Source organism: Mobula hypostoma, chromosome 9, assembly GCF_963921235.1.
Source record: "Mobula hypostoma chromosome 9, sMobHyp1.1, whole genome shotgun sequence".
Classification (NCBI taxonomy): domain Eukaryota; kingdom Metazoa; phylum Chordata; class Chondrichthyes; order Myliobatiformes; family Myliobatidae; genus Mobula; species Mobula hypostoma.
The window spans coordinates 21,722,784-21,748,261 of record NC_086105.1 but is presented as its reverse complement, the minus strand read 5'-3'; the positions used below and the strand labels follow the sequence as shown (position 1 = coordinate 21,748,261).

The window sequence follows — 25,478 nt, the reverse complement described above, 5'->3', positions numbered from 1 at the left end:
GCACAAGAGGTCCTGTCCCTTAACTTAACACCTAACTCCCTGAACTCATCTTGCAGAACCTTGTCATTCTTCTTACCCATGCCATTGGTACTGCACGTCTTACTTTCCCCGCAACACACACAAAAATGCATTTTCTGTGTGTTGCTTGGATTTGCAGCATCAGCAGATTTTTTCATTTGTCTTACTTTCTCTCTCTTGCAGTCACATTTAAATCATGATAAAGTATCTCACATCAAATACACATCTTACTCAAATTCCAAAAAAAAACACTTCAAAAAGTATTTCTAACTTACACCTCTACAAAAGGCCACCTAACTCAGAGAAATAGTCTGTCTGTTTTATCTATGCTCATATACAGAACAGAGATCAAAAATTTCGCAACATGATCAAGGAACAGTTCATTGATTAACTTCCTAGCATTAGACAAGCCTACAGCCTTTGTGGAACAAAGTTAATAAAAAAAATCAATAAAGAATCTTTGAAAAGGGAACAAGTTATACATAGGATTTTTTTAAAGAAAAATTTTCTCAGGAAGCCAAAAAAAATTGTCCTCATCTTTAGCATGGGTTTGTAGTGCTGTTATGCAGCAAGAACAAGTCGAATGGATATACAAATATTGACATTTCTATTTTAGGAAGAATCATATGATAGTCATCTGGATATTCCAAGGGAAAAAAATGATCACAAGTTTCAAGTGTTATTTTTGAAGAATTTACTACCTTCAGGAATATTTCAGAGGCACTGGTGACAGAAACAAACACTCTGTACATATTTTTTTTCCACAAAAATTCAGTACCAAAATCTGTCCACAAAAGATGAATGTACAAATCTTACAAAGGGTTATTTCATACACGTTGTAATACAATGACAGTACGTTTCTGTAAATAGTTTGTAGCCTTGAATACAGGCTTATCAGCCAAAAATACAAATGATTGTCAATACTTAAGACAAAAGCCTTGCTCAAGATGCTTGCCCTACTCAATAAAAAAAACCTGACAAAAATCTTCAACTCTTCCTTCATTTTCAAAACCCATCTCTGCATTCTAACAATTGTAAACTCATTTATACAGAACAGGATAAAGGTGAAAAAATATTCTCCAATTGAAAATTAAATTTCATTAGAAAGATGTACAAAGCAACATGTTACAAGACTGGCTATAATATGAAAATCAGTTGTCTCATTCTGTTGTACAGTAAATGAGAAAATTATTCCTTCACAGTCCAAACTAGTTAATTTTAATTTCAAAAATTGCGGATTTTTTTGTGGACAGCCTTCCTAAATAAGGGGAGCAGAGTTCAAGAGCAAGCTTTGAATCCGAATAAGTGATCATCCGGTTTGGACCACAAAAGCAGGAAAGCTTTTATTTGTATTATTGCAAATCTTTAATTGTTTTTAACCTCTAGATTTCATAAATGTTGAGTGCATTCAAAAGCAAAAATAATGGATATTTTATGATACTAAGGGATAGGAATGGGATGAGAAAAGTGATGAGAACAAAATTAAAAGCAGGGTTTGTGAGATCGTAAGGTACAAAGGGGCATATGATGTACTCGTGCATACATCTTCTGTTAATGGGAAGCAAAAATAAGCAATCAAAAAGGATGTCATATGGACCCCGTTTAACCCACACAGGATACCATTATATCTACTTAGAGAAGTTTCAAATTCCTGTTCAAAGTATTCTCGTAGATACACGCACAGGAACAAGGTTTTTAAGAAGCAGTTAAATTAATGCTTTATTGACTCTTTTCTGCTTATATTTCCAATCTTCATCTTACCCACCACCCCTGTTCTATTTTAGCCAACCCAACTTGTCTCCAAGTCACTAGATTATTAAAGACCCTTTCTCATCTTCAAGTCCCTTAAAGAAAAATCTTACTCCACCTTAGATTCATAGTTTCCTCCAATCTCAAAACATAGCTTGAAATTTGCATTTCTCCAAATCTGGCTTTTCCTGTTTTTTTTTTAAATATATAAACGCATCCATTGGCAATTTGGACTTCAGCTTTGAAATTCCCCAACTTGCCTTGCTTCTCTGTTCATTTGTTTCTTCTTAAAACTCTTCTTAGAAATTGTCTCTCTCTGACCTCACTGCACCTCAGACTCCTTTAGTTCTCAGTTCCTTGTTTCTAGGGATTCTTTAAATTCAATATTTTACTCAACTGAAGAGGCAGTTAGTTGCAAGCTGTTCAGTTAGTTGAGAAACAGTTGATGAGTTATTGTTTTACCCCCATTTTCTAACTGCAACAAAACTTATGGTTTATTAAGTTCAGAAGTTCACCATTTGTTTTTATTGTGTAAAGAAAATGCTTTACAGGAACAGTGAAATTATTGAAAAGATAGGTTAACTCCAAAATTTAAAATTTAACCTCTAGAATCTAATCATTATTGGAACAGAAGAGTGTAGAAGTAACACAGTTGGGTAAACTTCTATAAACAAAGAACTATTTTTTCCTCATCTTCTGCCACCTCCAACAACTTAAAAGCTAAATTATTTTCTACCTTTTGCACTAGATTAATGCATTGTAATTCTAATAAATTTATGTAGACACTGGATATACTCCAAACATGGGCAAGTGTGCAATAAAATTTTCCCATGCCTGTGGATTAATTACCATAGAAATGTCAACTGAGTTATTTTCAAAAAAAAAAGGAAAGATATATCCCTTTTGCTCAATTGCTATTTTTAAATAACAAAAATAGGAAGCAATGAACCACACCCCCATTAAGCAAGAAATAACCAAACCAAAAATCTTTCCCGCAGAGCAAAAGATTGCAGCTTGACCAAAATTAGGACAAAAAAAAATTGTGACTTCAATTTTTTTTTTTAAAAAGAACACACATTAAACATTTTTTTTGTATTAGGCAAAATACATTTCCATCAGATCCTTCATGAAATCACTTTGCATCCACAACGATCCTGATGGGTCAGGAAGACAACCACAGTATATGATATAGTTTAATGTGCACTTTTCAGACTTGGTGTTGACAGACACTTCTGCTGCCTCAAAAAATATTTGACTAATCATTGCTCTTATACAAAAGTTTTTTTTTAAATAACCCAGAAAATAAAATTCTCCTGCTCAGTGGAACAGAAAAACATGATTTAACAGGCCATTTGAAAATAAAGGAAGGAAGAGTTTTGAACATTTATGTTCCTTGTTAATTGTGCAATTGGCAATTTCTTATTGATTCTGAAAATGCAGTTTCTACTTGGTCATTGGGAACTTTTATTTTCCTCATGAAGGATTAGTATTAGCAGCACCAGAATGAAACAAACATTACGAGGAAAGGGATTCTAACCCTTAGAGTGAAGATTTGAAATACCAATGTGCAAATGGCTCACAGAGAATCAGTAGTTAAGCAAATCATCTGTGTTTTAATAATTTTCTTGATAAATGAAATGATCAGAGTCCCTTAGTGAATCACTATATTGATCACAATTTATCATCATCCGAGCTGAAGCTGCTTCTCCTACTGCTTCCTTTCGATGCACCAGGTGATGTCGCGGACAAAGGATTTGCGCCCTCTGAGATGGGGTTGTCCATTAGAACTTCATCAAGCTTGTTCTCCTGTTTTAAAGCAGCACTGAAGGACAAGTCTGTGAAATGTGACAAAGGGTCCAAATAGCTATAGGACCCTTCATTGAGTTCACTCAACATTTGAGGCAAAGTTGGTTGCTGTAGATAATCAGGGCCACTATCCTCCTGGCACGACTCGTGCTTGATGAGATGGGCAGCCAACTCCATTGGACTAAGGCCCGATGACATGGTGGGCAGACCATGAGCTCTAGCTTGCATTTCAAGCTCCTGAAATTTTAAAGAGAAATTCAGTTGAATCAAATTTGCAAAAGAATGCCACAACTCATCTTTAAACAAAGGAATGTAATTCAGCATGATTAATGTATGGAGGCTTCCCATGGTATCTGACCACATGGATAATATGGTTTAAACTACAATATAACAGGTTATCATTCAGCAATGTTTTGGAGCAGTGGGGAAAACAAATTGCAACTCCCTCCACTCCAAAATACGAGCTGAACTTTTGGACTCGTACCTTTTACTTAACCAATTGTAACTTCAGGATGGCAGTGGAAAACTAAAGCAACCATGTCTCCTCAGATTCTACCACTCACAGCATTGTACAGTGACTAAGTAAGACGCCAACCAATATGTTTTTGGGACATGGAGGAAACCATAGCACCAGAGTGCTGGAATTGCTCAGATCAGTCAGTATCTATGGAGAGAAGATGGTTAACATTTTGTCAGGAACTTTACAGTTCTAACACAAGGGCCAACCTGAAACATCGACTCTTTCCCCCACACCACCACAGATGTTACCCGAACTGAGTATTTCTAGATTAGTGTTTTTGTTTCAGATTTCCATCGTCTGCAGTCTTCTTGCTTCAAGATGGAATAAGATCAATTCAAAAATACTTTTAAACACATCAGGGTCTGATGTCTAAAAGTTGACTCAAAGGTGGTAGGTTTTAGGCGTGATGAATGTTGTCGACCCAAAATGTCGACTGTTTATTGCCTTCCATAGATGCAGCCTCCACTGCCGAGTTCCTCCAGTATTTTATGTGTTATTCTGGGTTTTAGTGAGTATCCTTTAGAAGGAAAGAGTCAACAATGTTTAGAAAAAGGGGGCTTGGAGGTTGACAGTCAAATCATTACTGCTGGATGGTGGAGCAACTAAGTTCAAGTGCGGTATAGGCCAGAATTTAACACTTACTTACTCATGATAAAAATCACAATTCCAATAATTCCACATCACAAATCTAATTAAGAGAGGGTCAAATTTGTGGGAAAATAAGGGCGAGGCTTCTAAAAGCTCCCCCATATCAGGAATACTGAAAAAAAATGATCCTATTGAAAAGATTTCCCCCAGCTTTCAAGTTGCTGTACTTGAGAAAACAGCAAGTAAGCATCCAATTTGTAACCTATACAAAATATTTTTAAAATATAAATCCAACTCTTCCAGGCTGTGTTAAACTCTGTAGAGCTCCCTCGGGTTAATTTTACATTTAGCCGTGATTGAAGAGTGCAGATTCTGCAACTAGCAGGACGAATGTGACTGCTGTAATTTCAAGACAATCAGGAAAATACAGCCAACTCAGCCATTCAAGCCCATCTCACTTCCAGTTCTCCCCTCCATTCTGCTATTTCAAGATCAGTTGACATCACCTATTCAGATCTTCTTGAAACAGGAGCCTTCAACATCCAATTTCAATCATCCTGATGTCTGTCAGATTCTCCTACCCATCAAATTTGGTTCTCTTCATCCAGCCTTTTGATGCAACTTGATACAAATTCAACCCCTCCTCTATTCCCCACTCTGACCTTTTAATACTTCTCACCTGCTCGTCACTTCTCCCTGGGTGCCCCCCCCCACCCCTTCCTCCTCTAGTCCATTCTCCTCTATCAGATTCATAGAAACATAGAAAATAGGTGCAGGAGTAGGCCATTCGGCCCTTCGAGCCTGCACCACCATTTATTATGATCATGGCTGATCATCCAACTCAGAACCCCGCCCCAGCATTCCCTCCATACCCCCTGACCCCCGTAGCCACAAGGGCCATATCTAACTCCCTCTAATTCCTTCTTCTCTTGCCTTTGACCTTTCCCACCCACCTGGCTTCACCTATCACCTTCCAGCTAGTCTCTCTCCTCCCCCACCATTTTACTCAGGAATCTTCACCCTTCCTTCTTAGTCCTGAAACATGGACTGCTATTAATTTCCATAGTTGCTGCTTGACCTATCAAGTTTCTCCAGCATTTTCAGCATCTGTAAATTTTCTTGTGTTTTTGGTTTCTTATTATTCCCAGTTCTGAATAAAAGATAACCAATATGGACTGTGTATTCCAAACATTGCTAGTGGGACCTCATTTTAATAACTTGAACTTCAGTACACAATTTCCAAATTACATAGTGGGGAAGCAAAATAAACAAATGATAATATCGAAAGACTTCAAAGAGATACAGGACGGTGATGGAATTCAATGCAGTGCAACATCTTGTGATGAAGAAGGACAAGATGAACTAAAAGCCACAATTCCAAACGACCACAAGACAGATGTGGGATTATTGGTGCAATGAATTATTGAAAGTGGCAGGATAGATGAGCAAGTAGCTTAATAAAATCAGTTTTATAAATTGAGGCTCAGAACTGAAATACTGTCTTTATTTCTGGACACTAGACTTCAGGAAAGATGTGAAAGACTTGTGTCTGGAAAGGATTACTTAGAATAATTCAAGAAAGGATGGACTTAGTGTAGAAACTGGGTTAGTTCTTCATAGAAGAGAGATTGTTGATGAAAGGGAGGTGGCTGCTGTATGTGGGGAACAGAATGAGCTAACAAAATGCACAAGCAGTATTTAGAAAAAAAAACTTCCTCTTTGATAACCAGTCAAGAGAAACAAAGAAAGCAATCAGCAAAAGGAACCCGAAATATGTAACATGATGTAAACAGTAAATAGTTAGAATCTGGAATGCACTGCCAGGGGTCAGTAGTGGAGATGGAGACACAGTATTCTGTCCTGGTAGTTAAAAAGGAACTAGGGCACCACAGTAACAGTGGTTAGCTCAATATTGTTGCGCTTGGGGCATCAGAGTTCAATCCCAGTGTCCTCTGTAAGGAGTCTCTGTACACCCTCCCCCTGGAGTGCATGGGTTCTCTCCAGTTTTCTCCTCTGGTTCCCTCCCATAATCTAAAGATCTACCAGGTGGATTAATTGGTCTTTGTAAATTGTCCTGTGCTAGGTGAGGCCTCAAAGTGCCAGAAGGGCCTATTCCAGTGCATCTCTAAATAAAATGGGTAAAGACTGAGGACAGGAGAGTGGGGCTTCAAAACATTTATGAACCAGACACAGAAATGCTATATCACTGGAGAAGCAACCTCAAAAGTTCACTAGCTAAATACTATAGTTGAATATATAGAAGCTAACAGAATACCCATCTTCTGATATTTGTAGAATAAGGATTAGCTTTATTTGTCACATTTATATAACAATACAGTGAAATGTGCCATTTGTGTCAGTGACCAACACTCTCTGGGAGCAGCCCACAAGTGTCACCATGCTTCCGGCCCCAACATTTACAAACCCTAACCCATACATCTTTGCAATGCGAGAGGAAACCCAAACACCCGGAGGAAACCTACGCAGACACAGGGAAAGCATACAGACTCCTTATTATCAGCAGCGAGAATTGGAACCATATTGCTGGTGCTGTCCTTCACTCCTTTTCAGTCCATCTATCACCTTCTGGATTCTGTCTCACCCCTTCCTGCCCCTGCCTTCTTTATACCATCTTCCATCTCCAGATTCTTGATGCAGGATCTTAGCCTGAACTGACAATTCCACCCCCTACCCCCCACCCTCCCCATAGATGCTCAACCCACTGAGCTCCTCCAGAATGTTTTTGTTCTTTGCTCCAAATTCTAGTCTCACATCAATCCTGCATCCTCTCCAGTGGCATCACATCCTTCTTATACATTGCCAATCAGAACTGCATGCAATACTTCAGCCAAGGTTAAACAAAGTTGGATGATAACCTCCCTACCTTTTGCATTTGATGTTGCAATTAGAGAAGCCTAGTATACAAAAGTGTCTTTTTATCCAGGTTGCCACCTTCAACGGTCTATGAATTAGTACTCCCAAGACCCTCTTTCTTAATATTCAAAGATCTTGCCTTTCATGCAACATGTCTGGACCTCAATATTCCCAAAATACATCACTTCATTTGTCCACATTAAATGCCACCTGCCAGTTTTTCCACCCACAGATTCACATCTCTCTACAGCCCAAGACTACCTTCCACACTATAAACAGCTCTGTGTCATTCACATCCAAGCCATTCACATATAATACAAACAAAAAGGGTCTCAGCAATGAACCTTGTGATCCCAGAGATACAAATAAAATCACACTCTACCGTTCAGAGAAATTTTGCATCCACTGGATCCCATGAAATCTATCCTTGTTCTACGGCAAATAATCTTGAATCATTTTTCTTACAAATTAACAATTCTGACTAAATAGTTTCCATTCACTTAAAACAACTTCACCAAGAGTTCTGAAACTTCACACAAATCAGGGCAAAGCAACAATCTCACCTGGTCCAGGAACACCACTGGGATTGTGAAATGGGCCCAGCAGAGATTGCACTTTCTGAGGAAGCTTAAACAAGCAACACTCCCCACTAACATCTTAACTACATTCTACAGAGGCGTGGTTGAGAGTGTGCTGACCTTTTGCATCACAACCTGGTACTCCAGCTGCAGTGCTGTCGACAAAAAAGCCTTGCAGAGGGTGGTTAGGGGAGCAGAGAAGGTTATTGGGGTCTCCCTACCTTCTGTCCAAGACCTCTTTCAGAGTCGATGCCTCCAGAAGACACGGTACATCATTAAAGACCCCTCACACCCTCTCCATGAACTGTTTGTTCTTCTGCCACCAGACAAACGTTACAGGAGCATCAAAACTAAAACCACAAGGCTACTAAACAGTTTCCTCCCACAGGCAGTCAGACTGCTGAATAGCTGCTCCACCTGACTCTGCTTTGGACACTTTTAACTTGCACTGGACACTTATAACTGATTTAACTGACATGTGGCTGTTGTGTTTTACTATTTATTGTTATGTTTATTATTTAGTGTTGTGTTTGTTATGTTATGATTGCACTGCCCCTGAGAAACACTGTCTCATTCTGCCCTGCAGAGCTGATGTATGATTAGAATGACAATAAAGTTTTTTGAATCTTGAATCTTTGAATCTATTTGATTGTCAAATAATCCACAACAGTAAAGTTCACTCTCTTCACCACTGATGTTACACTGTCTACCATATGGAAGAGATAGTTCAATTCAAAATTTTCAACATCTAATTGACCAGAAATTAGTGAACTCTACCATAGAAAACATTTCAGACCATCTACAAGTCACACACACCATTTTAATTTAGAATCATGATATAATTGCTTCAATTGGCCAAAATCCATACGCTCCACGTACAACAGCACCAGTGATTTTCACCAGAACTGTTTGGTTCAAGATTGCCAAAGGCAACTTTAAAAAGTAAATACGAGGAAATCTGCAGATGCTGGAAATTCAAGCCACACACATCAAAGTTGCTGGTGAACGCAGCAGGCCAGGAAGAGTTACAGTCGACGTTTCGGGCCGAGACCCTTCGTCAGAACTAACTGAAAGAAGAGCTAGTAAGAGATTTGAAAGCGGGAGGGGGAGGGGGAGATCTGAAATGATAGAAGGCAGGAGGGGGAGGGATGGAGCCAAGAGCTGGATAGGTGATTGGCAAAAGGGATATGAGAGGATCATCGGACAGGAGGCCAATGTACCCCATCCATTATTTATTTATTACTCACACATTCTTTTTCTCTCTCTGTCCCTCTCACTATACCCCTTGCCCATCCTCTGTTTTTTTTTCCCCTCCCCCTTTTCTTTCTCCCTAGGCCTCCTGTCTGATGATCCTCTTGTATCCCTTTTGCCAATCACCTGTCCAGCTCTTGGCTCCATCCCTCCCCCTCCTGTCTTCTCTTATCATTTTGGATCTCCCCCTCCCCCTCCCACTTTCAAATCTCTTACTAGCTCTTCTTTCAGTTAGTCCTGACGAAGGGTCTCAGCCCGAAACATCGACTGTACCTCTTCCTAGAGATGCTGCCTGGCCTGCTGCATTCACCAGCAACTTTAAAAAGTAAATGGTAGATTTGCCAGCAACACACACCTTGTGAATAACATTTTATTAAATAAAAATATTAAAATCCAGTAGTTCCTTCTACAAGTGTAGAATTTATAACTGCACAATTTGGTCAACTGGCGTTCCTCCTATCCAGTCTAAATGTTTGGGTATGTACAGTACTCAAGGCTCTTTGCCAACCTGAATCCGCAGCAGCAGTCTTCGGTTAGCTTGCTCCAGTTTCTTTTGCCTGTTTTCTAATTCTCGGACACGGTGCTGCTCCTTCTGAAGCCACTTAATATACTCCACACTTGCTTTCAAAATAGTACCTTTATTCCAGCGCACGTCACTGCAGATGAAGAAGTAATATTTTATTAAAAGTCTGCCTTAGCAGAATTTTATCAAGGAAAAATGTAATCAAATTAATATCAAACTTTAAAATATTGAACAGCTGCTTTGGAATGAATAAAAGATAATACAAGACTATTGGAATTCTTTGTTAAAATTTTAAAGCCTGAGGAAATAATGGAATACTCTAATTTAGCAATTTCTTACAATCTGGCATTTACAGAAGATCAAGAAAAGTCTTAATACACATGGTTTTATCATTCAATCTTAATGCTCTTTTTTTTAAATATAAAGGGAATCATGGTTAGATTACATCCTTCCAAGCAACATTGTTCAAAAATTTTACATAACAATCCTGCTATCCACATTGATTGCTCTCTTGTCTTTTCATCACCACCAATTTCTCCTACATTCTGATGATAGGCTATGTCCTTTATTTCCTCTTCCCAGTTCCCCATTCTCTGATTGTCAAAACTGGTTTCTCTAACTTAATGTTCTCCTTGAAAGGAGATTGTCCAGAAGTATGACCTATTTCTCTGCAAGTTCTTCTTGAACTATAAAGTACCTCCAGCATCTCACAAACATGAGGAAATCTGCAGATGCTGTAAATTCAAGCAACACACTCAAAATGGTGGTGGAACGCAGCAGGCCAGACAGCATCTATAGGAAGAAGCACAGTCAACGTTTCGGGCCGAGACCCTTCGTCAGGACTAACTAAAAGAAGAGATAGTAAGAGATTTGAAAGTGGGAGGGGGAGGGATAGAGCTAAGAGCTGGAAAGTTGATTGGCAAAAGGGAGGGTGAAAAGTTGAAGGGCAGAAGGAATTATAAGCATCTGTAGCATTTTGTTTTTGGAACACCTTCAGTGGATCCCAATTTATAGACAATATAAAGAGTATCCATTAACTGTGTGAAGGTCAAAGTCCTGTTCAATATGGTTTCAGATCTATTGTTCACACCAAATCATTCAGTCATAAACCACATCCTTGTAGGACAGCCTAGTCAGCTCCATTCAGCCACTCTTTCCTTAAAACTCCACAATAAAACGATTTAAAGAGAAGCTTTCAAATGTTTTCAAAAATCGCTTTGTTTGGTTGTTTTTATTAAATGAAAAACAGCTGAATATCCAGCAACCATGTTACCTCACATTTCACTGTCCTCCATTGACATGAAGAGACTCTCACCACGTATGCCTTTTAAGTCTGTCTTGATTTTATAGACCCTTATCAAATGCTTCCTCAGTATTGACTGCTCCCCTTCATCTTTCAGTCCAGATGAAGAGTCTCAGCCTGAAACATCACTTATCCCTTTCCCTCCATAGACACCATCTAACCTAGAGTTCTTCCTGTTTTGTATTGCTCCACAATGCTAGCTTCATTCGCCTACCCCATTACAGAAAAATCATCATACTGGGAAGCATTCTAGTATATCACAGAGACTACATTTAATATTGTTATCCCTTGAAACCCAACTAGTTGAAATTAAATATGTAAAAATTAATAGTGCATAATAGTTTCCCTACACTATATTTTGTGCACTTGTTCAGATCAACACCAGCAGTTTCTAAAACAAGAATCAGAAATTTTCACTGAGTGAAGGTGAGGAAATTTCTATGAAACTAAAAAGCCACAACCTGAAGCACAGAAGAAATCATTGAATGAAGTTACCAAGCAATTGGTATATTTTTTTCCCCTCAATGTGCCTGGAAACACAAGCAATAGTAGGATATTCTGCCTGTTTAATCCAAGGTATCAATTAATAGTACCTTAATTATTCATCCCAATGTCTTGTGGTCTAATATTTCCAATCTCTCTACATATTGTGCCTGGAAGGTTAACCCAACTCCTTCCTTAAAGGCCATTGACTTAGTTTTCTGTATAAATGCAGTTAAGATTTAAAACAGGATTTTCGTAAAAGGCATCAATACTCACGGATCATTTGATTTTGGAATTAAGGTACCAAGCTCTTTAATACGATAATTGATATTGAATCTTCGTCTTCGTTCAACTGTTGAGAATTAGTTGCATAGATTGATTAATAGCATTTATTGATTTCCAGGTGCACTGATGCCAAGTAAAACCAATTTATTTTACATATAAGTAGAGTGACAGTGACCACACTTACTCAAGTTGTGATTATCTTTCTTTTGCCTTTCTTTAACTAGTGCATGTGTTTCAGCATCTGCAGCAGTAAATGAGAACTTGGTTAGATTTGAGTGACTGCAAGTTATATTTTAAATGTAACACATCACATGATTTTTTTTCTAAGCTGCCATCACCTTATTAGCCATCTTGACAAGTTCTTTTTGTAATAATTGTCTGTAATCTTATTTAATCATTACAGTCATTCCTAAAACTCACCCAGTCCTACACTACAAAGCTATCCAGGGAGATATTTGGATTCTGTGGCCACAACTTCCACTCTTAATCCAGTTAACCAACAAAAAGCTTCAAATGTATAATTGTAAATTTTCATAATAAGGCAGTGTTCTAAATAAACCAAATCTGAAAGACTGCTGAATTGATTTAAATTATCGAGGAGGCAATCACCCAGCTTCCTAAATTCATTAGGCTTTAATACAGTATGATGTCAATTAAAATGTTAAACAGAAGATCCCATTCTTAGTTACTAAATGTAGCCATAAAAACAAACCATCTTTTCATGTTGAATTAATGGAATGCAATAGAATTTTTGTTCTATAATTGATTAATTTTATTTCTGGTTAAAGTGCTCTGAAAACATGCAAGAAAAAGGGAAAGTAGATGAAATTCCAACAGCCCTTCATTTCCAAGAATTGGCCAGTTTTAAACTATGCCTCTGAAGAAGAAATTACCTGGTGTTCCCACATATTTTCAAAGAAATAGAGAAAAAAAAGACAAGCTATATTGTACAGGATTTAAAAGAACAGTGAAAATAAGATGAAACAAATTAAACCAGCCAAAATGAGAGGATCAGGTGGAAGACTGAAGTACAGCAAGCAAAAAAGGTCTTCAGTTTCGGAAGCATCTAAACCTGGGGTTCCCAACCATGGACCAATACCATAACGAAGGGATCCATGGGAACCCCTGATCTAAACAAAAGCTTTAATCAACGCTACAACAGAAAGCACAATTTCACATCTTGAGGGTGTGTAGAGGAGATAATAAAGGTATGCTGGAATATTTGTAGCTTAAGCCAGAAAGAAAAAATAAAGTTCAGTGGAAGTGTCTACAAAATAAAGAAACAAGCGGGGGGAAGGAGGAAAGAGAGAGAGAGAGAAACGAACACATGTGCAGGACATCAAGTCAAAAGTAATAAGGCTTCCAAATGAAGGATAAAATGTTATATGCATTCTGTCACAAGGTGAAAATGTGATGAGAATATCCCCAGTTATGAACTAATGTCTATATCCATCACCAAATTTTTTTATATTCCACATGTCATGTCATTTCAAAATGATCCAGTTTCCACCAACACCAAAAATGTGTTCTTAATACAAGTTCTAAACATTTTAGGTACGGAAGACCTGAAACTCTGCAGAGTAATGTGATACCAAGTACCTGTACACATTCTGTGATATTCACAGTCAAATGCAAAATTAATTGAAGACTGAGGGATGAGAGGGAAATTAGAAGAGTATTTTACATAAAATACAACATGGGCAACAACATATACATTTAAAATACAAATGTTTAGGAAGAGGAATTCTGTATCCAGAAACTTTCAGGGCTGTTCATCAACAGAAGCTTGGGATATACAGGGCAATGTAAATAATTAAAGTTTAGCTTTTCTCTCCCCCTAATGACCGAAATGTAGTTCAATATTCAGTTGTATTTCTACAAGGACTAAAAACTGCTGAAGATCATTTAGGGAGCCAGGTTTTGCAATAACAGCTTTTGCTATTCAAGTTGAAGGAAGCAATAAGTTTAAAAATATCAAAAAGGGAAACATGGAGAAAAATATTAACATAGAACAGTAGCTAAATATTGTTACTAGGGTCAGGAAAAGTGTCCTGGAGAAAATGTTATACCATCTTGTTCAAAACATGACTGAAGGGATGGCTCTCTGCCAGCAGTCCTGTTACTTAAGCAAACTTGGAGAATTTTTGGTGTATTTTTTGTATAAAAATAAGACCATATGCAAATATGGTGTATAACTACCTCAAAGGCCAAGATGAGGAATCATCCCCTTTAAGCTTCATATCTGATGCATCAAGATTGTAGCACACTGATGTAAACTAAATGGATTATATTTTATAGATATGATCTCATTCTGTCAAATAGATTTACTACCATAAAGTAATAACAGAAATAGTACCAACATTCATTGTTGTTAGTAAGTAGGAAGTATACTTTCTATCATAGTAAAAATTAATTTGGTCTGCATCAATTTTCAAGAGAAAGAAACCACTTCTGAAAATAGTGTAGTTAACTTTTTGTCCCTACTGATACAAGTACGTGATGTATGCTTCCTGAAGCATAAGCTTAACATACAAGTTTTGCAGAGTTTTACTAGATGGAGCCTCTTCACTCTTAAGGTTTTACAATATACTGGTTAATAAGATACTTACTTCCAGTATGTGTAACTGCAATTTCCCTTTTCACTGGAAGATTAGTAGAACAGGAACTACCAGAGAGTCCAATATTACTTCCATTCATACCCTGATCGCCTCCATAGACATCTAAAATACTGCTGGACAATGGCAACTGGTCAAATAGGAGAGAGAGAAAAAAAAACAGGAAACCATATAAAGTATCAAGAAGGTATTGACTGAAATTTGAAACTGTGTATAACATATTTACATTTATGTTTTAGTATGGTGGGGGGAAACAGCAGACTAGGAATTTTATTCAGATTAAGAACCATTGAATCCTAAGAAATAGTAAGTATAACCGACCATACTGTGTTGATAATGTTTGCCAACTCCTTTAAAAATGAGTCAGCTTCCAATTACTTTGTCACATTTTCCCCCAGAACACAGTTGAAGCTATTTTTAAAAATGCATGCTTTTATCCCCACACCTCAATGCAATTATTAAAGCAAATACTGTTCTCAGCTATCAATCAGTGAGTACATTGGATCAAAGAAAGTAAAACTATCCAAAAAAAGATGGGGCATGTTGCAGGCTAAATGAACACCAGAACAATGTGTTGAATTAAAAAGAAAACAGGAATCTCTAAATATATCAGGTTACTACCTTCAGCTTCACACCCCTATTCAAGTTGTCCCGCCTATTATTATACCACATGTTGTGCTTTCATTCATTGCTAAACTGCTAACTGCCTAACTCACATCAAGTTCATATTTCAAGCAGCTGATCTTAATTCACTTTTATTATTCAGAACAAATGTTAATGGAGACTTATTTAGAGGTGCACAGGAAGATCCATTTGAGAAATAATTTTTAATGATCTTACTTCAATTTGCCTTGATTAGTACACAAGTAGTTATCCATCTGTGGGTTGGGGCAAATCTTTTGGAAGAACATCAAGATCACTATTGCCCTAACCTTGGAATACAACGTCATCACTAGTACCAACTCTCATCTCTCTGACAAAACAGAACTACATGGTTCAATAGAAGGAAAATATTGGCATAAGTAACAGGCTGCAAGTTCCCAGAATGTTTTGACGGGCACCAAATTCCCTCCATACACCCCATACAGTCTGACTGACAAATGTCACTAAAACTGAATGTATTTTAAAATTATAACTAAAAGCACTAATAATAGCACAAAATGTACTTAATTCATTGCATATTTTAGAAACTGATTTTGATCTAATACAAATTTACTTATCATTCTCCTATTAATCTCTTCTTGCTTTTCAATGGGGTTGCTTTTTCAATGGGACCAGGTTTAACCAAGAACAATTTCTATTCTAGAATCTGGAACATGTATGTGACTTTGCACTGCCCCATTGAATTCCATTTGGAATCCACCAACACAATGCAGGGGCAGATGATGGGGTTAGAAACAGCAAGTAATCCATGACCAAAACTGGACTCAGGACCTCTCCAAGTAAATCTGGATGCTCCTGAAAGAAGTATTCCTGTCTGAACAGTAAATCTTCCCCAAAGCCTTGTAGGTTATTGCCTACTATCTTCTGCTGCTGGATAAATTCACTATCATTTATCTGAATGTATCTTGTTCAGTTTTAGTTGCTGGTAGTTATATTTAGTTGCATCATAAATATTTCATATTAAACTAGATAACCATTGAATATAAATTTTAAGCAGATTATATTGTAAAACAATCATGTACTTGATTGAGTATCAGTATGTAGTTGGTAAATAGAATAAGTAATATAAAATAAGTAATTTTATTTTAAACTGCTGTCATCAGCCATTTTGACTGTGTGGGCATCACTGAGTGGATTAATAGATCTAGATTAGATGTGGGTAGTCTGGTATTTTTACCAAATGTAGCATGCTAACTGGAATTAATTAAATCAGTAAAAGATATTAATAAAGCAGGGAGGTTTCTGGTATATATGATTGGCTACAGGGCTATAGAGTTAATTTTTTTTCAGAATTATTTATCCCTGGGCAAAATTATGTATTATCTGCACTTTACTTAGAAACGCTTGTGAGAATTTCCAGCTGTTTGTGATGCATCGATATAAATAAAGTTTTACCTTACGGTTTCAAAGTAGGAAGCAGGAAGAGAAAAATAATGAGCTTAAATTCATACAGTACTCAAGAGTCTTCAATGTTGTTTTTTGATCAAAGTAAGTTTGAAGAGTAGTCCTTGTAGATTTGCATAAAGTGGAGTCTTTCAAGTAGTAATGGAAGAAGTGTGTCAGACCATACTACCTAAAGCAAGTACCCCACTGAGGATACATGTGAATTCCAGATTTATCTTTTCCAGTCCTGCCAATATCAATCTGCTGTTAAATGCCAATTGAATCCTAACTGGCAGGGCTACATGGCAGCTGCGGCATGTGTGGCATAACACTGTCACGTGATGTGGCTGAAACAACCTTCACTAACTCCAAGATTGAATGTGCCGACAATCAAAGCTGTCAAGCACTTTGAAATGCTTCTATAAGCTCCTGGCATTTAGAAGTAGTCAAGAAAGCTGTTAAAATTCCATTTAATTATCATAATATTTTAAATTACTTAAACATAGAAGTGCTTTAACAAATTTAACAGTGTGCAGGAACAGAGAGATCTTGGGGTCGTCCATAGGTCGCTCCAAGTTGGAGTGCAAGTTGACAGGGTAGTTAAGAAGGTGGCCTACATTAATCAGGGGATTGAGTTCAAGAGCTGAGAGGAAATGTTGTAGCTCTCTAAAACCCTGGTTAGACCACGCTTGGAATATTGTGTTCCATTCTGGTCACCTCATTATAGGAAAGATGTAGAAGCTTCAGAGAAGGTACAGAGGAGATTTACCAGTAGGTTGCCTAGATTAGTGAACCTGTCTTATGAGGAAAGATTGAACTTTCTCTTTGGAGTTTGGAGTTTGGAGTTTTGAGTTAAGGAGGATGAGAGGTGACTTGATAGAGGTGTACAAGTTGATAAGAGGCTTAGATCGAGTGGACAGCCAGAGACCTTTTTCCAGGGCAGAAATGGCTAATGCAAGGAAGCATAAATTTAAGGTACTGGGAAGAATGTATAGGAGGGAAGTCAGAGAAAGGATATTATTTACACTAAGAGTGGGAGGTGGGTGGAACACACCGCCAGGGTGACGGTAGAGGCAGATACATTGGTAACATTTAAGAGAGCCTTAGTTAGGCACTTAGATGAAAGAAAAATCATGGGCAATGTAGGAAGGAAGGCTTACGTTGATCTCGAAGAATGGTAAATAGTCAGCACAACATCAAGGGCCAAAGAGCATGTACTGTGTTGTACTTCTCTAAGTTCTTTCTCTATGTAGTGTACATTCTAAACCACAGCATTTAACTCAAAAGGGAAAAAGTCAGCACTAAAGAATGTTGAGAATAAATTGTTCATAATGAGGTTAGATGCATTTGTGGTTAGAACAATGAAAGGAATAAGTCGCATTTATAGGAGGAACTGTGGGATGTTCCGAAGTCATGTAAGATATTTATAGTTGCAAGTTTCTAATAGGTATTAGTCAGTACTAGGACACACCTACTGTTGTTCCAGTTATACCATGAATTGTTGTTTCCAGTTTAAGCTGGTCACAAATGCTGTTAGTTATATGTTTCAGGTTTCTTTTTAACCCATGAAACTTTTTTCTGCAATTTTGTAATGTCTGTTAATTATTTCCACACTGTGGAATTCCAAGAAATATTTTACCATTTCAAACAATTTCTCTTACAGGGAAGTTTCACTAAGGAAGAAACTTTAATCCAAACAGGTTTTTTTTGTTTAACTCCATGTAAAGTAGTTAATGAAAAATAGATTGCTCTGAAATATATACACAATTAAATCAATGCAGAAAATTACCTAAGTTAATTTTAAAAGATGATTCTATCCTACAAAGAACATCATATTGTGTTAAAGATAGCCGTACATGGAAAAGGATTGTCATGACCTTGGGCAGATATTAAAGGAACACATTTAAATTTGAGCTGCCTTATGTTGAGGTTACCGTCCTTACATTCTTTTTTGAATATGCTCTTAGATGAATTATTTTGTAAAATATTGCAGAAAGAAATCACATGTTAGATCTCATGATTTCTTACTCTGTTCTTCTGTATATCCAGTGAATAAAATTAAATGAATAAAAACACTATCCATATTTACAGCAAAAAATATCTGGTACTATCATCCTATTTGTTCTTTGGTTACTTTATAACCCACTGATAACCTTTAAAAGTTGGATGACCTGTCAGGATACACAAAAAAACTGTATTTAAAAGAACTGCAATTTAGTTCATATGAATTAAAATGGTGACTATTTCTGCATCCAGTAGATTTCATTTATCACAGTGACTGAGCTCTGTTCATCATAGTAAATGGACATTTGAACTGTAATTGTTTAAATCATAGCCTCGTACCCTTTGTAGCTTTTTAAAAAAAATAACAGCAAGCTAATCTGACACAATTTTAAAAACTAGCTTCTTTCCACTAACTATTAAACGGGTGAAATAATAAGTGTTCAGTCTTCCAAGGGCATCCAATTCTTGAAGCTAACTTAATAAACAAATCTACTACAATTTTGCTACAATTTTATTTATGATACAGCACTTTGGAACTCTGATTAGTATGAAGATTTTGCACTTCAGTAATGTTCTGTGCTATTGTTATCTCAAAAAAAAATTAGATACACTTTTCAATAAGTGTTTACACAACCTTCTCACTATTCCAAGTGTAGTCCAAATATTAAAAATAAAATCTGCTCTTACCAGTTTTATTTTCTGTGATTCTATAAACTCCACAATAGTGATTGTTTTACTCTTCTCCTTCATTTTAACTTTCCTTCATCATCCGAGCAGTGATGTGCTCAGCGGCTTTAGTACATGTGCTGAATATTAGTTCACATAAACAAGAGGTCTCTGACTTCTTGGACTTTAACACTGATCTACTGCAAAGTATAATTGGAAAACTCATTCTCCTGCAGGCTGCTATGTTCTTTGATGTTAGGTCAAGCAATGCAATTGCTAATATTTACTGGCATAAAAGGAACTATTTCAACAGCAGTTAAACAGAATGATAAGGATTTGATAAATCGGTGTTTCACTCCTGGCACATTGAAGAAATATCCATAGTTGCTTCTTAGGATTTGCTATGGCCAACAATATGATTATCAAACTGCTTTTATCTTTAATTATCTTCTTCTGCTGGATATATTCTTTCCAAGATGCACATATGATCATTTTGATTGTACTATATTCTGTTCATGATAGGCATTATTGTTATAATCTTTTGATTCTGTCCTAAGGCATCTTAGGTGGATACTTTAAACATGCTTTAGAGTCTACATAAAAAATACATAAATTAAGAGCCTACTATCTGTTGAAAAAGTAATCTAATCAACTCATTTCCTTCTACTTTCTTCATGTAAGAGCTGGAGACAAATTTGGAACAAAATAAGTATCTGGATTGATATAATACATAGATACAAAGAACAACAAAAGGAGGCAAATTTTCTTTGAACCTGCTTGAAGCAGTAATAGTAAGAAAGAATGAACAGTTACCATATATGCTCAGCTCTCTGTCCCTCTAGTAATCATAATGGATATGAAACATTTCAAGAATATATCTACTTACAGATAATTTTGAAATTCATAGATACTTTTGAAAGGCGTGTGTATTTTTTTGTAGAAGCAAGGATTTACAAATTGCATTTCTATTTAAATGAAAATTGCATAGAATGGGTTTCAAACTGTCTTTTTAAACCTACTTTGAGTTAACAGACTCACAGAGCCACTGAAGCAGCCCAGTGAGACAGGCAAAGGGTTTATCACAAATTAAGTTCTCTTGAAGCAGGGGACATTGAAAGGAGGATTCTTAATAAATGCAATGAAGATGATGACTGATTTAGACAGGATAAAGGGCGAGGGACTGTGCATATTAGAGGAAGATGAAAGGATCAAGGGCCTTAGATTTGAACTGATAGCAGATTAAAGGGGAAAAGAAGGGGATGTGAAGAAAACCACTGGCAAGGAGAGTTGGTGAATTGGTGCTCAGTACCTGTGATAGAAGCAGAATGCCAAGCGAGGCTTTTGAAAGTGAAAAGGATGGACAGAATTTGAAGGACATTTGGGGAATGGGAATGAATGGATTGCCCAATAAGATAGTATTTGTGGACTCCGAGCTAATTAGCCTTCTGTAGCAACTCTGTGATTCACTGTGGATAATTCTGAATGATAATTCACAGCAAGTTATCGTCCGTGACTTAGTACCACAATTGGCATACAGTAAGGTGCAGACTATGTGATTAGGGCATGCACTGAACATTGGGGGGAAAGGCCACAGTTTAGGACCTTGCACCATTAACTGGATTCAGTGTTAAATCCCAGTGAGTTATTTGCTCACTGGTTGTATTAACTGAACACGTTTTAATGTTAAGTAGTATAGCAGGATTGGTAAAGAAAACATTGATTTGATCGTTCTGTATTATACACATGTGAATTTTCATGAATAAACTGTGTTCTGAATTTTTTTTTACAAAACGCAAATTATTTGATTTCTTCACAAATATCTCAGATCCTATGCCCCAAGAAAAGGGGAATTCACCTCCTGTTTGTCTAGAGAGGATTGACAACACAGGGTTTCCCACTCCATGGGTTCTCAAGGCTTTCAGAGACATGAGCAGTGCCCAAAACATATCGATGTGCATGCTCATCAATTCCTGCTTAAAGGCTCTTTCCCTCATCAGTCCACCAGAGTAACTTCACTCTCTGGAAAGATGGCACACTAACTACTCTTTGCCTTTGGCTTGACTGCAAGACATTCTTGCCCCAGTGAGGATTCACGTGTGAGTTCTGCAACAAAACTTCTCAGTCGTGTCCAGGATATGAGTTGGTGAGTGTGACTGTCAGGTGATGAGGAACCACCTTCTGCAGCTTCAGGCCTGGAAATGGCCAGATGTTATTTCTTGGCCCCCTGACTGAAAAGGGTACAGGTGAGGAGAGAGGGCAGGTGAGAAGAGAACATTAAAAAGCTGGCTGTCTGTTGCAAGTCTGAAGAGATCCTAGGATAAATGGGAAAAACAATCTGGGAGGAACTGTAAGCAACACACATAAAAGTTGCTGGTGCACGCAGCAGGCCAGGCAGCATCTCTAGGAGGAGGTACAGTCGACGTATCAGGCCGAGACCCTTTGTCAGGACTAACTGAAAGAAGAGCTAGTAAGAGATTGGAAAGTGGGAGAGGGAGGGGGAGATCCAAAATGATAGGAGAAGATAGGAGGGGGAGGGATGGAGCCAAGAGCTGGACAGTTGATTGGCAAAAGGATCAAGGGACAGGAGGCCTAGGGAGAAAGAAAAGGGGGAGGGGGGAAGCCCAAAGGATGGGCAAGGGGTATAGTGAGGGGGACAGAGTGAGAAAAAGGAGAGAGAGAAAAAAAGAATGTGTGTATATAAATAAATAACGGATGGGGTATGAGGGGGAGGTGGGGCATTAGCGGAAGTTTGAGAAGTCAATGTTCATGCCATCAGGTTGGAGGCTACCCAGATGGAATATAAGGTGTTGTTCCTCCAACCTGAGTGTGGCTTCATCTTTACAGTAGAGGAGGCCGTGGATAGACATATCAGAATGGGAATGGGACGTGGAATTAAAATGTGTGGCCTCTGGAAGATCCTGTTTTCTCTGGCGGACAGAGTGCAGGTGTTCAGCGAAATGAACTCCCAGTCTGCGTCGGGTCTCGCCAATATATAAAAGGACACATCAGGAGCACCGGACGTAGCATATCACCTCAGCCGACTCACAGGTGAAGTGTCGCCTCACCTGGAAGGACTGTCTGGGGCCCTGAATGGTAGCGAGGGAGGAAGTGTAAGGGCATGTGTAGCACTTGTTCCGCTAGCGAGGGAGGAAGTGCAAGTCCTTCCAGGTGAGGTGATACTTCACCTGTGAGTCGGCTGGGGTGATTTACTGCATCCGGTGCTCTCGATGTGGCCTTCTATATATTGGTGAGACCCGATGCAGACTGGGAGGTCGTTTCACTGAACACCTACGCTCTGTCTGTCAGAGAAAGCAGGATCTTCCAGTGGCCACACATTTTAATTCCACGTCCAATTCCCATTCTGATATGTCTATCCACGGCCTCCTCTACTGTAACGATGAAGCCACACTCAGGTTGGAGGAACAACACCTTATATTCCATCTGGGTAGCCTCCAACCTGATGACATGAACATCGACTTCTCTAACTTCCGCTAATGCTCCACCTCCCCCTCATTCCCATCCGTTATTTATTTATTTACCCACACATTCTTTTTTCCTCTCTCTTTTTCTCCCACTATCTCCCTCAATATACCCTTTGCCCATCCTCTGGTTTTCCCCCTCCTCCCCCTTTTCTTTCTCCCTAGGCCTCCTGTCTCATGATCCTCTCATATCTCTTCTGCCAATCAATTGTCCAGCTCTTGACTCCATCCATCTCCCTCCTGTCTTCTCCTATCATTTCAGATTTCCCTCTCCCCTTCCCACTTTCAAATCTCTTACTAGCTCTTCTTTCAGTTAGTTCTGACGAAGGGTCTCGGCCCGAAACATCGATTGTACCTCTTCCTAGAGATGCTGCCTGGCCTGCTGCATTCACCAGCAACTTTTGCTTAAAATTCCAGCATCTGCAGATTTCCTCATGTTTGGGAGAAACTATAATTGGTGTCGATGAATTTCAGTCTACTGGTCACTGGCTGTGTGGCAACCAGCCCATACAAACATTGTCAGAATAGCTTTACCCACCATAAACCATCATGAGCTTTCATACAGCAAAAATTAATACCAAAACTTTTGAAGTAAAAAGCTTCCTGTCTGAGCTTTCATTCAATCAGCAAGCAAACCTTCTCTCCAAATGTACAAAATTATTAAGACAGAGGAACAAAACTAAGGCATTCGGCCCATCAAGTCTGCTCTTCCTTTTCATCATGACTGTTTTATTATCTCTCTCAATCTTATTCTCTTGCCTTCTCCCTGTAACCTTTGAGATCCTCACTAATCAAGAACCTATCAACATTCACATTAAATATACCCGATCACTTGGTCTCGACAGCCATCTGCGGCAATGAATTCCACAGATTCTCCACTTACCAGCTAAAGAAATTCCTCCACATTACTGCTATAAATGGACGTCCTCCTATTCTGAGGCAGTGCCCTCTGGTCCTGGACTCCCAAACTAAAGGAACCATCCTCCCCATGTCCACTCTCTCTATGCCTTTCAATATTCAATAGGTTTCAATGAGATCCCCTTCTCATTCTTCTAAACTCTAGCAAGTGCAGGGCCAGAGGCATCAAACACTCCTCATATGTTAACCCTTTCATTCCCAAGATCATTCTCATGAACCTCCTCTTGACCCTTTCCAATGCCAGCACGTCCTTTCTTAGATAAGGGGCCCAAACTGCTCACAATACTCCAAAGTGCAGTCTGATCAATGGATTAAAAAGCCTCAGAGAAATATTTTTGAAAGCATAATTTTGATTTTATGCTTTAATATCAGTACAATTTCACCACTGTAGCAGCAATCAGCAAGTGAATTTAACAGGGTCACAAGCATGTCCCTTGAATACAAGGCAATGCCTCCGGCATTTACCTCACTGCAGCATGTTCAACAGGAATGTCTCAATGATGCCTATGCAGCATATAAATGGGATTAAAAAGAAGGGTCGTGGACCAAAATATCAACTTTCGAGTCCTGAAGAAGGGTCTCAGCCCAAAACGTTGATAGTTTATTCATTTCTATAGATACTGACCTGCAAGTTCCTCCAATATTTTGTGTGTGTTGTTTTAAATACATGAGTGTTGGGGAGAAGGAGACAGCATGGGATTATGAGCAATGGACAGTTCAGTAAACTATTTTAAATTTCTACTTTCAGGAACAGGCAGAGAATCATTGCATTTGATTACTTCTCCAACAAAATGCTGCAATATTAGTTTTCCCTACACACTGCCCCGCCAGCCTTCTGGTCACTACACTTGCGTATTCATACTTTGTCAGTACTTACTGTGTTGTGTATTAGAGAAGATGGCTCCATACAGCTGGGAGAATCCTCATTAAAGCAACTTGATTCCAAGCTGATTATATCATCAATGACATCGTCCATCTAAAAGTCAATGTGATGTGCAGCTTAAAGTAACAATCAGAATATGGTGCCCACAATTTCATTTAAACTGGCAATTAAAAACTAATCAGAGTCCCAGTGTAAAATCTCTGTGGTGGCTATTTACTTACCAGAAGACCATACAATATAGGAGCCGAATTAGGCTATTTGGCCTATTGAGTCTGCTCTGCCATTTCATCACGGTTTATCCGGTTTTCCTCTCAGCCCCAATCTCCTGCCTTCTCCCTGTATCCCTTCATGCCCTGACCAATCAAGAATCTATCAACCTCTGCCTTAATTATACATAAAGTCTTGGCCTCTACAGCTGCCTGTAGCAAAGAATTCCACAGATTCACGACTCTCTGGCTAAAGAAATTTCTCCTAATCTCTGTTCTAAAAGGATACCCCTCTATTTTGAGACTGTGTTTTTACATAGTAAACTAATGGACGCTAATCAAACTTATAGGTTTTACTAAAAAAAATTAAGCCATTAGCCAAGGTAATAACACAGATCTGTTAAAGCTGTTCATTCAGGGGCTTTGGATAATTGTTCATGTGACTTAATAGTTGGATTTTAGTATTGGTCCAAAAGTCAATGAGAATTGGTCGTTGGGGTATTCCCAACTGAGTGTCTTCTCAAATAATTTCACTCCCATATTTGCATATAATTATTTTTCTATTTACTGATGATAATTTACTGTCTTCATATAATTCGTGGAAAGCACATGCTTTTGTGTAATTGTGACTGCAATCTTCAATACAGGCCTTCAAATTCAATATGTCAAAAGGAAGTGACTCA

At 38.2% G+C, this 25,478-nt stretch overlaps 1 protein-coding gene across 6 annotated transcripts in view; it reads right to left on the bottom strand.

The window, feature by feature from the left end:
* Positions 1–695: 695 nt before the first annotated feature.
* The window catches only part of LOC134351559 (transcription factor EC-like), a 92,090-nt gene continuing 67,307 nt past the window's right edge, over positions 696–25,478 (bottom strand). For 5 of the 6 annotated variants that reach the window (XM_063057860.1, XM_063057865.1, XM_063057863.1 and 2 more), the window contains 6 exons: positions 24,584–24,682; positions 14,588–14,723; positions 12,163–12,219; positions 11,970–12,045; positions 9,893–10,040; positions 696–3,810 (listed from right to left, as the gene is read on the bottom strand). In XM_063057860.1, coding sequence (XP_062913930.1) covers positions 3,439–3,810; positions 9,893–10,040; positions 11,970–12,045; positions 12,163–12,219; positions 14,588–14,723; positions 24,584–24,682 — 888 coding nt within the window. In that variant the 3' untranslated portion in view covers positions 696–3,438. Of the gene's footprint in view, positions 3,811–9,892; positions 10,041–11,969; positions 12,046–12,162; positions 12,220–14,587; positions 14,724–19,330; positions 19,461–24,583; positions 24,683–25,478 lie in introns of those variants that run through there. The other variant, XM_063057866.1, reaches the window with a different exon arrangement.